Below are 15,157 nucleotides of genomic sequence, written 5' to 3'. Positions count from 1 at the left end.
GTCATCACGCACTAGCGAAGCGGAAGTGAGCACGTGAGGCCGCTGAAGACACGCGCACGTCGGAGGAAGAAGAAAAAGAAGAAAAAAAGATCATTTTAGGGGCAACTTTCTCTCTCCCTCAGGTGCGTTTCTTCTTCGCGCTCCACAACACATGACGTGACCGACCGCTTTAGTTCATGCGTCGTGACGCCCGCCCGCGCTCACTCGCGAGCTAGCTGGCGTGCTAGCTGGCGTGCTAACGCCGAGCCTTGGCTTTTGCGCCTGTCGTGTGCGCGTTAGGTGAGTTAAGGCCGTTTGCGACACCATGGCCGTGCGCGCCTGCTTCGAGAAGAACAACGAGATCGGCTGCTTCGCCAAACTCACCAACACGTACTGCCTGGTGGCCATCGGCGGCGCGGAAAACTTCTACAGGTGAGCGCCGCGAGTCGGCGACGTGCGCGCGCACGGCCGTCTTCACCTCCGCCTCGCGTTTCCTTCTTCCTCACTCCTCAGCGTGTTCGAAGGCGAGCTGTCCGAGAGCATTCCGGTGGTGCACGCGTCCATCGCGGGATGTCGCATCATCGGACGCATGTGTGTGGGTGGGTGAGTCGCCTCGTGACGGTCGGCCATCGCTTCCGGCCGGCTGCGTGACGCGGCCGCGCGCCTCTCGTTGAACGCGTTTGCAGGGAATCGTCACGGCCTGCTGGTTCCCAACAACACGACGGACCAGGAACTGCAGCACATTCGCAACTGCCTTCCCGCCTCCGTCGGCATCCAGAGAGTGGAAGAGCGTCTGTCGGCGCTCGGCAACGTCATCGCCTGCAACGATTATGTGGCGCTGGTCCACCCGGACCTTGACAGGGTCGGACCCGCCGACCGATCGACCGACCGCTGGATGCATGAGCCGACTGGCTTTGACTTTGCTCCCCACCCCAACAGGAAACGGAGGAGGTTCTGTGCGACACGCTGAAGGTGGAGGTGTTCCGCCACACGGTTGCCGATCAGGTTCTGGTGGGCTCGTACTGCGCCTTCAGCAACCGGGGCGGCCTGGTGCACCCCAAGACGTCCATCGAGGACCAGGACGAGCTGTCGTCGCTCCTGCAGGTCCCGCTGGTGGTGAGTGCCCGTCGGGCGACCGCCGTCGGCCCGCTCGGCCGCCTCTGACGCCCGCGTGTGCCGCAGACGGGCACGGTGAACCGGGGCAGCGAGGTGATCTCGGGGGGGATGGTGGTCAACGACTGGTCGGCCTTCTGCGGGCTGGACACCACCAGCACCGAGATGTCCGTCATCGAGAGCGTCTTCGGGCTGGGTGACGACGCGCGGCCCTCCGCCATCACCGCCACCATGAGGGACTCGCTCATCGACAGGTTCGCGCACGCACACACGTTTGCCCGCACACGTGTGTGCATGTTGTTGATGCCTGTTTACGTGTTTGTGTGTTCAGCATGGCGTAAGAAGAGCAGCAGTCGCACACCACGTCAACATTTTGGACTTTGGGGGATTTTTTGGGGCACGCACAAACAAGATGGCCGACCACAAGGGGTCGGCCGCCGAACATTTGGCGTCAGCGATACGGTCACGTGTCAACATGCTGTGACATCATCACGTCTTTGATTTGACACGATCACGTGTCACGTCGACATGCACCCCATCCCATTGTTTTCACCAAATGACCTCCCACGAGGCTTGATGGCAATAAAAAACAACAGCCAGCGCATGTTTCAACTTTTTCATTGGTTTCAAGTCAAGATTTACAACATGACACATTTTTCAACCCTTTCTTGACCTTTGAGGGAAAAAATGGCCACGCGAGGTCGTCGTGTTCCCGCTAGCGAGGACAAAACAGACATGAAAGATGATTGCTTGTCCAACAGGAAGTGAGGCAAATGGCCCCAAAAAAAAAATGCCTGATGGAGTTGCTCGTACGCCGGCTGGCAGAAGATCCGCCGATCATGTTTTCGTTGGTACGAGATGACATTGGCGATGTGCTCAACTGAAGGTTTGTGATTTCCAGGAAAGTAGATGCTAAGGAAGCGCCGGCTAACGGCTGCGTGAATGCAGAGGCTGCTTCCTGCCGCCCTTCAAAATAAAAGATTAAAAGACAGCGTGGCCGAAGGTCTCCTGTGAGGCGTACACCATGTAGAGGAAACCGTCGTCGTCGCGTTCCTGCTCGTAGATCTCAGAGATGGCCGTCGCCACGGAAACCAAACTGTGCTGGTTGACCAACAGGAAGAAGGCCTGCGTGGGGTTCAGCTGCAGGCGACGCCTGCGGGGGACTCCGGTTAGCGCTTGTCCATGGGAACGCTCACCCAAAACACCAACATTAAAAAATAAAAAACGATGCACAACTATTGATCAAAGTAACGAGACCTATTTTCATAAGGAACGAATTATCTTGAGCCGCCACTTAACTTCCAATTTCAGCCTCTCGACAGCAAACCTGCGCTTTTGCAAGTTTTCACTGGAAGCCTCTTTGGGTTTTTGGGTTTCAAAATAAGACATTAACAAATATCTGCTTTGGCTTTTTTGGGGGGGGGGTGACATTTTTGAACATTTTCTGACGGATGTTACGGGCCAACCAGAAACGGAACCATCAATTTTTGATCTTTTTTTTTTTAATCAGTCCGCTGAACCGATGAGGAAAACTGTGGTCATTCGCCAGCCACAGTTCCAAAAACATGTCGCCTACTTGAAGCCCAAGCAGCATCACGTCAAGATGTCGCTCTGACTTTCAAAAGGTTAGCATGAGCAAAATACAGCACTTCCTTTCCATCCTGTTCGTACATTTTGTTTCATCATGAAGCAAATGTCAGGAAAAAAACTAAACATTTTTGCAATCACTTTGGATACAAATGATTATTATTCATTATTTAATGAATGGGTCGTCGATTGGTTTGTAATGCAAATTGTGCATTTTGTACCTCAACAGCCCCGCCACAAGAAAAACCACGTGACAATGCAAGCCGACGTCATACCTGATGATCTTGACCAGCTCGCTCATGTTGACGTGGTCTGGGACCAGGAACTTGGTCTTATCCAGAACAGGAAGTTGTTTCTCGCCCTTGTAACGCTCCATGATCACCTGTGACACACACACACACACACACAGTTGGAAAATAGTCACGGCTCGTGTTTGCGTGCGCGTGCGCGTGTACGTACAGGGATCTTGTTGGGATGTTGCTTTCGGATCTGTTGGACTTCTTGGCATCGTTCAGCTGTTGACGTCATTTCAGACAGAACACATGATTAACACAACAATTAAGATCATAATTCATATTGTTGTGGCGGTGACGTCAGAGCCCTTCCACCGCTCGGTTAACGACGCTTGTGTTTTTTTTTATTTTTTAAATAAACACTGAGTGCGACAAAGGCGAGCGAGGCTGACCGCGCCACTTCATATTGTGGGAAAGGCTTTTCGCCTGAAATGGTAACCGGGGTGGAAAAAAGCTGATCAATGTTGTGTCAAACAGGCCGGCTAGCTGGTTAGCCGGCTAGCTGGTTAGCCGGCTAGCTGGTTAGCCGGCTAGCTGGTTAGCCGGCTAGCCCGTTCGGCTTGTTTTGTTTTTTCTTCCCCACTCACCGAACGTCCTCCTTTGCTTAAAGGTTCTGTCGGACGGCATCGTGGGCGCAAAACCAGCGCGTGGAAGAAAAAGAAGACGACTTTTGCTGCGGCTTGTAGTGGGAGCAACTTGGAGCCACTTGTTCGAGCGATGACGGGGAAAAAGATGCAAACAAGCCAATGCCGCAAACTACAAAGTGGCAGATACGCCAGTGACGTCAGCGTTTCCAGGTCAACCACAACGACGCCATTTTAGTGGCAACAACACCCATGTGGGCGGGGCTTCGGAATCAAAACAACTTTTGGGGGTCACAACATTCTAAAAATGGACTGAGCTGTTTTTGGTGGCCTTTCATTTGATCATTTTTAGGGAGTTAGGCAACGTTTTGACTCGAATGTCCAACGAATCACATGATAATGACACAGCAAAGACATTTCCTTTCATCTTTGACAAACATGGCCAAAAAAAAGGATGTATGGCATCGAGAATATCATTTGAACCTGCAGCACAGAAGTAATACGTACATGCAGATTTTGTATTGTTTTGCTTTCATGAAGCAGAATCTCAACTCAATGGCTCCATTTCATTCGTAAGTCACTTTAAAGCAACCGTTGCTGCATGCAAATTGCTGAACATGAAGTTAACATCAGTCGTGCAATATAGATTGACCAAATAAAACACAGCATCCTTGAATTATTTATTGCGGGGGTTCCCTTCTCAAAAACACCTGCATCAGGTGAAATCCGCAAAAGGAGTCAGCTTTATCTTTGACATGATCAGTTTTAAGGCAGTAAAAGCCCTCATCACTCATTTTATTCATTGGACATTTTCTCACATTTCTCTCAATGTAGATTCATAGATTTTGAAACTATATGTAAATGACTATAAATAAATAAAAAATGTGCAAAATTGCACCCAAAAAATCCACGGAACAGCGAGAAAGGCGAACCGTGTCATAGCAAGGGAACACTAACACAAAATAAATAAGACAACGTGAAATAAAGGCATAAGTAAATAAAAGATCAGAAAATGAATAACACAAAATCACTTTTAATCTGATGGTCATGATTGGTTTAGTTTTTTCTCTCTAAAACCGCCCTGATGGCAAAATGAAGCTTTTGTGAAAAGTCCAATTGCTTCCAAAATGAATTTGGTTGTTGAAGGGTCAGTTATAGCGCCCTCTCCTGGCCAAAAGCACGATGGCATCGGATTGAAATTGTCTCGACGTCAACATCAAGTACATTTTTGTTTGTTTTATAAATAGCGATGATGAATGTGTCATGGGTTCGTGCCTGTGGCCATTTTGTGGGGTGAGGAAGACTCAAACGAGGCACCTTTTTACACACTTTCCAAACTGAGACATTTGGTTTTTTTGTCGCAGCCTTTCCACATGAGGACGATAATCGGCCACAAGGAACAAACGATGCTGTCGTGCATGAAAAGGTTCGACATTTGCCAACCGAGCGAGGAATGGAAGGCTGCATTGGCGTTATTGGAGCAACACTGCCGCCCGCTGTAGTGGATGTGCAATTACACTGGATTCGAGTCAGACCCCAAAAATAAAACCTTCCCTGGGGTGACTCCTATTTGACAAGATTTGCTTTCAACGTTGTGAAAGGGCAGCACAGTGGCACACGCGGCTAGCGCCTGCGGCTCGCAACAGGGAAGAATTTTGTCGGGACAGACGATCGGACGGACGGACGGACGGCCTCTCGTCCCAGCTTTGGCGTATACTTGCGTGCGATTCCCATTTGCCGCCATCCGAGTGTGAATGCGATCGCCTCCCAGACGCAGGGTTCCGGGTTCAATCCGAGTCGGCGCCGTCGGGTGGGCAAGTGACTTCAACCGGCCGTGTCTTGTGTCTGCCGGTTGTCTACGTCCGGTCCGTCCGTCAATGTCCCGGGATTGCGCGCCGATCGCGTGCCAACAAAATGTGCGCCGGTTCGGAATTGTTGAGTCGAGTTGACAGGAAGTGGAAGCTGACGAGTCTTCACAACATTTATTGAAAATACTGAGCACAACTTACGTCACACAAGATGGCGGCAGGGGGAGGAATGAGCACAAAAGTTTTTTTCTTTGTGATGCGGAAAACAAAGAGGAAGTCGGCGGGCGGAAGTTGCGCTTCAGTCTGACGGATTCTGAATGACGATCATGAAATAGTCCTTATCTGCACACAACAAAGAAAGAAGGCGGCGCGTCAGCGGCGGACGCGTCAGCATCAGCGGCGGACGCATCAGCGGCGTGTGGCGGCAATGACCGACCTGGCGCAATCATGATCTCGTTCTTCTTGGATCGCAGGCGCAGGAAGGTGAGGTCGTTGAGCGGGTCGATGTCGCGGATGGTGCTGCGCGCCTTCATGACCAGCTGGTGGATCAGGCCGGCGTAGTGCACCGTGCTGCTGTTGTCCAGCGTCGAGCGGATCGGAATTCCTGAACACACAAACAAACTTGTGGCAAAAGCGCCTTCACGTGCCGGCGCTTCCCCAAACAAGCTTTCTTGCCTCAACTGCACTCCAAAAGTCCACAGAAAGAAATGTCAACGCACCCGAGGAAGGGACTAGCGTCATGCTAACGAGCCTTAACTCGTATGCTCCCAAAAACGTATAAATACGTTCTATTTCAAATGTGACCACACTCCCAAAGACATTTATACGAGCCTTTTTGATGCTCGAGCATACGGAAGGCTTTGATGCAGCCTCTCAACTGAAGAGAACGCTTGAAGCAATGGTAGTTATGACAAACACGGCCAGCAGGTGGCAGTAGAGTAGAAGAGATCAACCAGAGCGGTGTCGATTTGTGAATAATGATGAAACTTAGCTACACTCTAATGCTAATTGCTGCAAAACAGAAATAGATAGAAACATACTTTTTTTCCTTGATGAAAGAAGAGACTAATTTTTCTTTCGTTGGGTTCCATATTTTATAGCAATAGAACACAATATTATGTGGAACTGCAACATCAGTCAAAATCCAGTCAAACAGCCGGGAGCGAAGGGGGTTGCTTCAGCCAAAATGTCTGGGAGTGAATGAGTTAAAGACCGTGTCTCCCTCTTCCAACACACCTGACTCAAATGATGATATCGTTTGAAGCCAGATGGGGGTTTGCGAGGGGCCGACTCGCAGACCCTCGCAAACGCCCAACACTGACGAGGTCGCCAATCAAATGACGTTGTTATACGAGTCGCGCTGGACTCGCGGGGGGGACGCGCTCGGCCCAAACGGCATCGGGGGCGGGACTGCATGCAGCAGCCAATCATCAAGTGGGATCCAGAACCAAGACCACGCGTGCGCTTGTGTCTGTCTGCCGCAAGGGAAGAACCACATTTGCCAAAAAGAGGATTTGCAAAACAAGTGCTTCGAGTTAGGAGCTCAACTCGTATCTCAAGGCAGCACTCGATGTCTCCTTTGGCGGAAAGATGCAATCAGATCTTGACTTGCTATTTGACAAAGAAGAAGCGCATCCTGTTGTATTGGGACTCGCCGACGATGACGAGCGGGAGATTTTTTTTATTTTACGTGCACTCAAACCCCTCGCCAGCGACGGAGGTTGGACTCACCGTCCGAGTTGACGATGATGAGGCCCTGAACTCCTTTCTGGCCCAGAATTCTCTTGAGGGTCTCCTCCACTTCAGCCTGCGCAACACAACAAACACGGCAACGTTCAAGTGGACATTCGGACCGCGTTTCCTTCCCGTTTGCCGGCCACACGCCATCATTTATCACCGGGGAACAAAAACGGGCTGCGGCGAGCAAATCGTTTGCTCTGTGCTCGTCGTGCACAAACTTGGATCCCAAAAATCAAACAAAACAAGATTGATTTATGCTTACTGAAAGAATAATTATGAACATAAAAGAGAAAAGAATCATAAATGAACAAGCAACTCCTTTTTTTTTTTTTACTCTCAAATGTGGATAGCAACAAAACGTCTTTTGCTCTCTTTGAGCTTTTGGGCAATGAAACAAAGTGAGGTCAGAACCAGCAGCGCCAAAAGGGCACATGTTCAAAATGGACGTGTGGGAAGTGCACACACTTCAGGTCATCTGCAGCGTCTGCGGCCGCCGAGGAAGGACTCGGCTCAAGACCATGGACAGGCGGGCAGGCAGACGGGCAGGCAGGCAGACAGACGGGCAGACAGACGGGCAGGCAGACGGGCAGACAGACGGGCAGGCAGACGGGCAGACAGGCAGGACTTTGGAGTCTGCTTGCCGTCTCCCAGATCACCTCAATGCTGACACTTTCCAAAAAATCTGTTCCCGTTTGATTTCTATTTCGATTTTACGTCTTGACGTTTTCACTCGGATTTGTAACTGACAGTTTTAATTGACTTTGAGATTTATTTTATAAATGTCAAATGTGTTACAAATAAAATCGATGATTATTATTATTATTATGACGTGCATGTGCGCCAGGCTGTCAGCAAAAGCGTCTTCTTCTTCTTCTATTCTTCCTTCCTAAGTCGATGTTCCTACTTGAACGCAGGACAAGCAGGCGACCGACTGCAGCGCGTTGATTTGCCTACAGATCTTTGTTTGTCTTCTTTTTCCGCTCACATGTTCCAAGACAAGTTCTGCCTTGAATGAAGTGTTTGTTGACCGCTGGTGAGACCAGAAACACAGAAAGGTCTTTGTTGACAATAAGCGTCATTCAAATGAGATTTTTCTAAAGTTTTTCTGCTCCTCAGAAGTCAACACTTGTGCTGGCATCGCTCTGGGAAAAAGCAGACGGAACATCAGGATGAAACGGGCCGGCCGGGTGAAGTTAGGAGTTGGCATCAGGGTGTGGACACGCCAGGTCAAACCATCGCCACAAGCATCCTGCTTCCAAATGTGTACTCGGGAGGAAGTGGATCATATGTTTGCCAGCTAGCGCCATTTTGCGGTCATTGACGTTCACGACAAATTCTGCACCAGCAATGCGTACCAGTTCGTGGAATCGGGGTCACGGGTGCGAAACAGACTCCATGCTCTGAGGCTAATGGGGAGGGTTAGGCTGCTAATGCCAATTGCAGCCGTTTTCCGGTTGGTGCTTGGTGAAAAGACACAAAAAGGGGGTGACGCGAGGCAGGAAGCGCGCCCACTGGTCCCACGTTCACGGCAAAATAGCGCACGGTCACGGTCAAAAGGAGCGGTGAGCACCATTGTGGTGATCGAGGCAAGTGTCAAACAGGGAGGAAAATGGGTCCCATTGTAGTGTTTGGTACGACCCGGCCGAGCACGTAACACATGCACGACCTCGCAGTCTCAGGGCGCGCACTCTGCCACGAGACCACTGAGCTGCTGTTCGGAATCACAGTGGTGCCTCCCCGAACGCGAAGAAGGAAAGAAAAGAGACGATCTGTGCTAAAGCGTGCTTGCTAACAATCTCATGCTAATAATGTCGTGCTAACATGACAACGCCCGAAGAGCAACAAACAAAACGTCACAGAATGCAGGCAACATTACAAACGTCAACTTGCAATATGATGGCATCGGCATCATCATCATCGGCATCATTTCTTACCATTTGGAGCTGGAAAGAATCAACAAGACCGAAGAGACAAATCAAGAAATTGGAAGAACGAAGAGCTAACTTCCGGCTTGCGCTTCTTCTGTCGTCTTCGGCAACAACGCGTCTCCCCCTGGTGGCCAGAAGGAAGACACGGTTCGTGTCCTCCGTCCGTACTGGAATCCAACGTCGCGATGACGTCACCGCACGTCACTTACGCACACTTTCGCACGTACCAACGACGTCGCATCGTCGGGAAAACGCTTTGGCACAAGTCAGAATCCGAATGTGAAAAACATTGGAGCCATTGTTTTTATTATTATGACTTTTTGGGTGCACTCACACACGTATATGGTCTCCCAGGCGGGAAGCGAACTCACGCCAACCGAAGGCAAGTGACGGGAACCGCTCCGCCACCCGAAGCCCACAATTTGGCCTCAGGCAGTCGGAGTCACGTGACGTCACGCCGTCGAGAAGCGGCCTTCTTGACGTCAGTCACGTGAGCAGCGGTGTCCTTGATGTTTCTTCATCTGTGCTGGTGACATTTTTCAGCTGACAAACGCTGACGTCCGCGCGACTTGGAAATCCGTTGGTTGGACCACAACAACGTCCGGTGAACCTTTGAAGCGGTCACTCGGACCTTACGTTTTTGTGATGACCTTCGTTTCTAGCTGAAGACTGTATATTTGCACGTGCGGTCGCTATAATGGGGGACCCGCACGGCCGTGGTGGGGTCCTTCTTTGCCGAATGTGGAAGAAGGTCTAATCCGTCCAAAATGCTCCCTACTCATACTGTCTTGGCGGGCAGCTCGGCCTCGCCCCCGTGACGAATGTGTGACCCGATGGTCTTAACCGGTAGATATATGTGCAAGGGTGCCGATTTGTAGGAAACCGTCACAAGGTCACAAGTGACGCATGATTATTGGACAGGTTCAAAACTGGACTGCGCACGTCCCGTCTCAAATTGAGATGTCTTGTTTGTCTATGCGTGCCCTGTGATTGACTGGCGACCACTCTGTCATGATTGAGCAGTCCGTGGTTTGTCTGGGTCCAGTCTTTTGTGTCTGGGTCGTCTTTTGTGTCTCGTCGATCCCTGGCATTGGCCGGCGCCGAGATCATGTGACTTAGGCCAGGAAGACACGTTTGCCGACTTGCACTTTATGCCGCCATAATTAGCGAGACAAGTTGATGACATTGTTTGATGCCCAACTTGGAAATAAAATGTTTCAAAATCGCATCATTCATTTCTACCAATTGCAAAACAATCCGTCAGCGGGCCAAGAAAACGTTGTTTTTTTCATTTTTTGTTCATGTTTCGCTTTTGCATACAAAGCAGGCAGATTGACGACATTTCGTCACTTTTGGAAATCAAGCATCCAAATTTCAATGAGCAGAGATTGACGGCCATTTTGACTTGGGACCGAATTGTCAATGGAAAACTCGCATTTGCGTCAAGATGAAACAAATCCCGACATCGGCTCGTGACGTTTCATGTCGTTTAGTGTTTCGTTAACTTTGCCGTTCACCAGGTGGGAGGAGGAAGTGCTGTGACACGTTTTGCCAAATAAGGAAGTAGGCGGGGCACAACCACATTGACAGTTCAACTTTTTAATCGCGCGCGCACGCACGCACGCACGCACGCACGCGCATTGGGAGATAGAAAATAAATGTGGATGAAGTCCTCGAGTCGTCTGATATACTCCACTTCTGACATCACTTGATTTCTTGAAGTGCGAGGACGCCACGGTGCGAGCGGGACGACGTAAAGGTGCAAACAAAAGGTGGAGTCGTGCTCCTGTGCAGACAGGAAGTGATGCGGCTGACAGGAAGTCACAGTCCGGCGTCATTGTATGTGGGCGTGCCCACTTTCAGGATGCTCTGCGCATTCTCTTCCAGTAGGGGGCGCCACCTGACTTCTCCAGTCAGGAGCAAGTCTTCGCCGTCCAGAGAGTCGATGAACTGCATCTAAAAAGACACGCGGCGTTAGCACGTGAACGGCGTTTTAAAGCGTTGGACGATTTTGACGATGCCTCGCTCGCACCTGCTTGCGAACGTACTCCACCATGAGCTCCAGCTGGGCCGAGTCCTCACACAGACAGTTGAACAAGTTTCTCCACAGAGCGGCCGCCAGGATGCCGTCATCCGACAGGATGCCCTGCGCACACACAGGCATGAGCACGTGAAGAGACGCGCGCGCACGCAGAGCGAGCAAGCGAGGCCGACGACCGACCGACCGACCGACCGACCGACCTCGTCGTATCCAAACAAGGCGCCGTAGAAGGTCTCCGTCATGGCTTTGAGGGCTTCCTTCCGATGGATGGCGTCGATCTGCCCACACACAAACCAAATCAGCATCACTTCAAGGACATGAGTGCACTTCTCCACAGGGGGGCGCTCTGGCATTCAAAATGTGCACGCAAGCAGCAGGAACAGGGATTGGCTTGATTTGCCTTCCCTGTCGTCACCCTGCCTGATTTTCATGCCGCCGCTTTTCCATCATCTGGAGCCAATTGTTGACCATTTCAAATGGAAAATCATTTATTAAGGATCCTCTCTTGGACTGAACCTCAAAAGGCCGTCGTTAAAAAGAAAAAGCCATTTAAAAATCCCAGAAATAAAGTATATATTCATTTGTAAAAAAAAATTCTGGAAGCTGAAGCAAGTCAATCCTGAGAAGAAGAAGAAAAAAAAAACACTTTTCAAAGCTCGTCGACGACATGACAAAAACAAAAACCAGTGAGCAAAACTTGTCATTTGCCTTCTCTATCAACATAAGGGAAGAAAAAAAAACAAAAGTTGGATTTTAATAAGGTTGTTATCACACTGCGAAACATGCTAGGCTACGTGACGCGCTGCGAAACATGCTAAGCTACGTGACGCGCTGCAAAACATGCTAAGCTACGTGACGCGCTGCGAAACATGCTAAGCTACGTGACGCGCTGCGAAATATGCTAAGCTACGTGACGCGCTGCGAAACATGCTAAGCTACGTGACGCGCTGCGAAATATGCTAAGCTACGTGACGCGCTGCGAAACATGCTAGGCTACGTGACGCGCTGCAAAACATGCTAGGCTACGTGACGCGCTGCAAAACATGCTAGGCTACGTAACAGGCTGTGAAACATGCTAGGTTACACGACACGCCGCAGAACATGCTAGGCTACGTGACGCTGCGAAACGTACGAGGCCACACGCATCCTTTCCAAGCTGACAGATGTCAATGTGACAAAGCGGGCTAAAGCGGGTTAAAGAGGAAGCGTGACTCACCCCCATGATCTTGCTGCGCTGCTCGACGTCCTCCCACATGGAGTGGACCACGTAGCGACACATGTACTTGCCCGCTCGGCCCTCCTGACGCATGCGAACCAGGCACATCCTGCCGGACGGACGACACGGCAAACGTTGATCGTCTTCCACAAGCACATTGTTGACCAACGAGCGTATTTGCAGACGGATGCAAATTGCGCGATGAGCTCAAAATGGCCGCATTGGTGCGCGCACGCGATCCTACAAAGTTGAAAAACTTTGGCCACGGACGCCGGCTGCCAATTAGCGGAGGTTTCACTGATGAGCCGATCAATCGTCAGACACGCAACGGCTCGCCGTTACGTGGGACCGGCACGACCGGCACGAGAACGGACTTCAACGGGAAATGCCGACGTGGCGTGTGATGCGCGTGTGTGTGTGCGTGCGCCTCACCACACGTGCAGCTGCGCCACCAGGAACCAAGAGTTGAGCGTGTCGGGCAGCGAGCACCCTGAGACAAAAGCGGCAGTGTTAGCGCGGCTCATGCTAACGGGCACTTCCTGTTTGTGTGAAAAGGAAGCACGCACGTTGGAAGAAGTCGTCGTAGTTGATCCTCTCCACGCAGCACGTGTACATGCGCAGCGCCGCAATCTTGATCTTCTGCACGCAAACAAGGCATTGACGTACGTGCGCCCGCCCGCCCGCGCCCGCGCCCCGACCGGCCCACTCACCCATTTGTGGTACTTGAGGGGTCCGGTGAAGCCAATGGCCTCGATCAGCTTGGTGAACGCGCCGACTTCCTCCTCGCTGGGGGCCGCCGTCTCCTTCACGCTGCACGTCTGACGCACAAAAAGCTTCGCGTCAGTCAGCGTTTGCACGTCAGCCATCTTAGTCAGCAAAAATCGCATTTGACCGCCCCCCAAAAGTGCCTGACAAACCCTCGCACCCCATTCACAACAACTTCAAGCACGTGAGCCGGTCGAACGCCACAGCATCACGGACTAAATCAATCGATCATTTTCATCTTCACATCCAATCACGTGGTCAAACTTTCAACTCTTTAGCATCTGGATGGACTTTCCCGCCCGTTGCACGCGATGACGTCACCTGTTTGCTCAGTTGAAGCGTGCGCCGGCATGTCGTCGTCAAGGGGACCACACGGGGCCTGCTGATGGACCACCCCCGCTGGGAAACCTGCGCACACACACACACACGCACGCGCGTCATGGAGGAGCGCTTGCGTTCCGTCACAAACAAAATGTTGGACTATTTCTTTGGCGTTCATGGAACGCAAGTGCTGCGATTGGCTGGCAAGCAGTTGAGGGCGTATTTGACGTTCCAAAGTGTGACTCGACACGCGCGCCCCCAAAACCAAGATTATTTTCTTTCGATGCCATCAACATCTTGATGACCTTCAGCATCACTTTTGCTTTTCTCGAGGCAAATGCGTGTCGTACCGCCGCACAAAGGCTGGGAGGAAAAAAGGGCCACATTCCCGATCACGCCTTGTGAGTGACGTGGGTAGCGCAGTTTTCCCTTTTTTTCATCTTCCCACCATGAAGCGCCAAGCTTTGATGGCTACTTTTTATATTGGCCAAAGATGTCAACATTTCCCAAATTTGCAATCGACAAATTCCCTTCAAACCCTCTTAGGTGAGGAAGGACATTCAAGCGGACATATTTGGACACAGACGATGTTTATAAACAACTCATTGAGTATTTGTTCATTCTCAACACTTTGTTTGTTTTGTGGCACCTTTGATGACCAAAACCACGTACAACAAACACGAATGCTTTTTGCCTTATTTTACGACAATCGTAAAACAATCACAGCCGTTCACGGCAAAATAACGCTCGAAGGAGAGTTGCCGGTCACGGCAAAATAACCAGTGCCTTTTTGTTAAACTGAGATTTGTCCGTTCTATTTTGAAAATAGGACAAAGATGACGGAATGGATCGTTTTGACGAGTCCTAAAAAACAACCAAACGGTGGACGCCGCTTTCATGTCATTGAAAGCTGACGCCATCCTTACGTCACATGTGACCGACGCCATCCGCTTCGCTCGCTTATTTATTCTCCACTCGCGACTCGCCATAAAACGAAGCAAAGAACTCAAACGACATCACAACGAGCTGCCTTTGATTCCCTTGACAGAATCAAAGTGAATCGTGCCGATGAAACGTCGAGTCGGGCGCTAAGCTAGGCGAGGCTAACCTTGTGGCACAGCAGGTCGGTTCCGGTTCCGACAGTTGCGACGGTTCGAAATGCAGACTGCAGCGGCCGCCGGGATGCGAGCCACAGAGCCCACATGATCCGCACGGAACCGCCCGGCCGAGCCGAGCTGAAGTTTCGGAGGCTAACCGCTGCTTCGAGTCGCGAGCTCGCTTGTCCAATGTCAAGTCAACTCAAGCCGATTGCGTGTCCTGTGCGCAATTGCGTCCGAGTGGGAACTAAAGTCGCCACAACCAAGGGTCCGATTGGCCTCTTTTCTTTCTACCTTGAGCTTTTTTTCTTTACGTTCCACTCACCATTTTGCCCTTTAATTGATTTCCTTATTTTCTTTCATCCGTTCTTGCTTTACTTTTATGTATTTACTTTCAGTTGCTTCTTTTGTGTGGTTGTTTGCATCTTGTAATTCTGTACAGTACTTTATTATTCATTTACTTCCATTGATGTTTTTCTTCCTTTCTTGACTTTATTCATGCTGGACGACCTTCGGCAAGGCATTTATTTCTATCGCACATTTCAAACCTCGCAAGCCAGACTGAGAATTGTGATTCACTCGAGGGAGTTTTTCGACACATTCCGGCTCATTTGCAAACATCTACTTTGCTATTGCAGGCTCAGAAATGGACATGCTGTATTTACATATGGCTTGGTTACAAATC

The 15,157-nt window shown here is 50.5% G+C and overlaps 4 protein-coding genes across 4 annotated transcripts; 1 reads left to right on the top strand and 3 right to left on the bottom strand.

The window, feature by feature from the left end:
- Positions 1 to 5: 5 nt before the first annotated feature.
- eif6 (eukaryotic translation initiation factor 6) lies at positions 6 to 1,696 on the top strand. Its single transcript, XM_086084083.1, has 7 exons — positions 6 to 122; positions 280 to 411; positions 493 to 578; positions 666 to 841; positions 919 to 1,095; positions 1,162 to 1,346; positions 1,424 to 1,696. Exons 2-7 carry the CDS (start codon positions 305 to 307, stop codon positions 1,431 to 1,433), a joined length of 741 nt encoding a protein of 246 aa, XP_085940209.1. The 5' UTR covers positions 6 to 122; positions 280 to 304; the 3' UTR covers positions 1,434 to 1,696.
- Positions 1,695 to 3,783, bottom strand: map1lc3a (microtubule-associated protein 1 light chain 3 alpha). Its single transcript, XM_086084085.1, has 4 exons — positions 3,560 to 3,783; positions 3,139 to 3,194; positions 2,955 to 3,061; positions 1,695 to 2,245 (listed from the first exon to the last, which is right to left on the bottom strand). Exons 1-4 carry the CDS (start codon positions 3,597 to 3,599, stop codon positions 2,074 to 2,076), a joined length of 375 nt encoding a protein of 124 aa, XP_085940211.1. The 5' UTR covers positions 3,600 to 3,783; the 3' UTR covers positions 1,695 to 2,073.
- A 1,740-nt stretch (positions 3,784 to 5,523) lies between these two features.
- On the bottom strand, positions 5,524 to 9,205 carry dynlrb1 (dynein, light chain, roadblock-type 1). The gene is made up of 4 exons (XM_086084086.1): positions 9,039 to 9,205; positions 7,096 to 7,171; positions 5,801 to 5,968; positions 5,524 to 5,706 (listed from the first exon to the last, which is right to left on the bottom strand). Exons 1-4 carry the CDS (start codon positions 9,039 to 9,041, stop codon positions 5,663 to 5,665), a joined length of 291 nt encoding a protein of 96 aa, XP_085940212.1. The 5' UTR covers positions 9,042 to 9,205; the 3' UTR covers positions 5,524 to 5,662.
- A 1,410-nt stretch (positions 9,206 to 10,615) lies between these two features.
- Positions 10,616 to 14,719, bottom strand: uqcc1 (ubiquinol-cytochrome c reductase complex assembly factor 1). The gene is made up of 9 exons (XM_086084082.1): positions 14,484 to 14,719; positions 13,376 to 13,462; positions 13,000 to 13,107; positions 12,856 to 12,928; positions 12,722 to 12,779; positions 12,290 to 12,398; positions 11,274 to 11,351; positions 11,065 to 11,178; positions 10,616 to 10,988 (listed from the first exon to the last, which is right to left on the bottom strand). The coding sequence occupies exons 1-9, from the start codon at positions 14,577 to 14,579 to the stop codon at positions 10,854 to 10,856; spliced, it is 858 nt and encodes a 285-aa protein (XP_085940208.1). The 5' UTR covers positions 14,580 to 14,719; the 3' UTR covers positions 10,616 to 10,853.
- Positions 14,720 to 15,157: the final 438 nt, after the last annotated feature.

Source organism: Leptonotus elevatus, chromosome 9 (genome assembly GCF_054856555.1).
Source record: "Leptonotus elevatus isolate MCC_2025b chromosome 9, RoL_Lele_1.0, whole genome shotgun sequence".
Lineage (NCBI taxonomy): Eukaryota > Metazoa > Chordata > Actinopteri > Syngnathiformes > Syngnathidae > Leptonotus > Leptonotus elevatus.
This window is presented reverse-complemented; position numbering and strand designations above follow the sequence as displayed.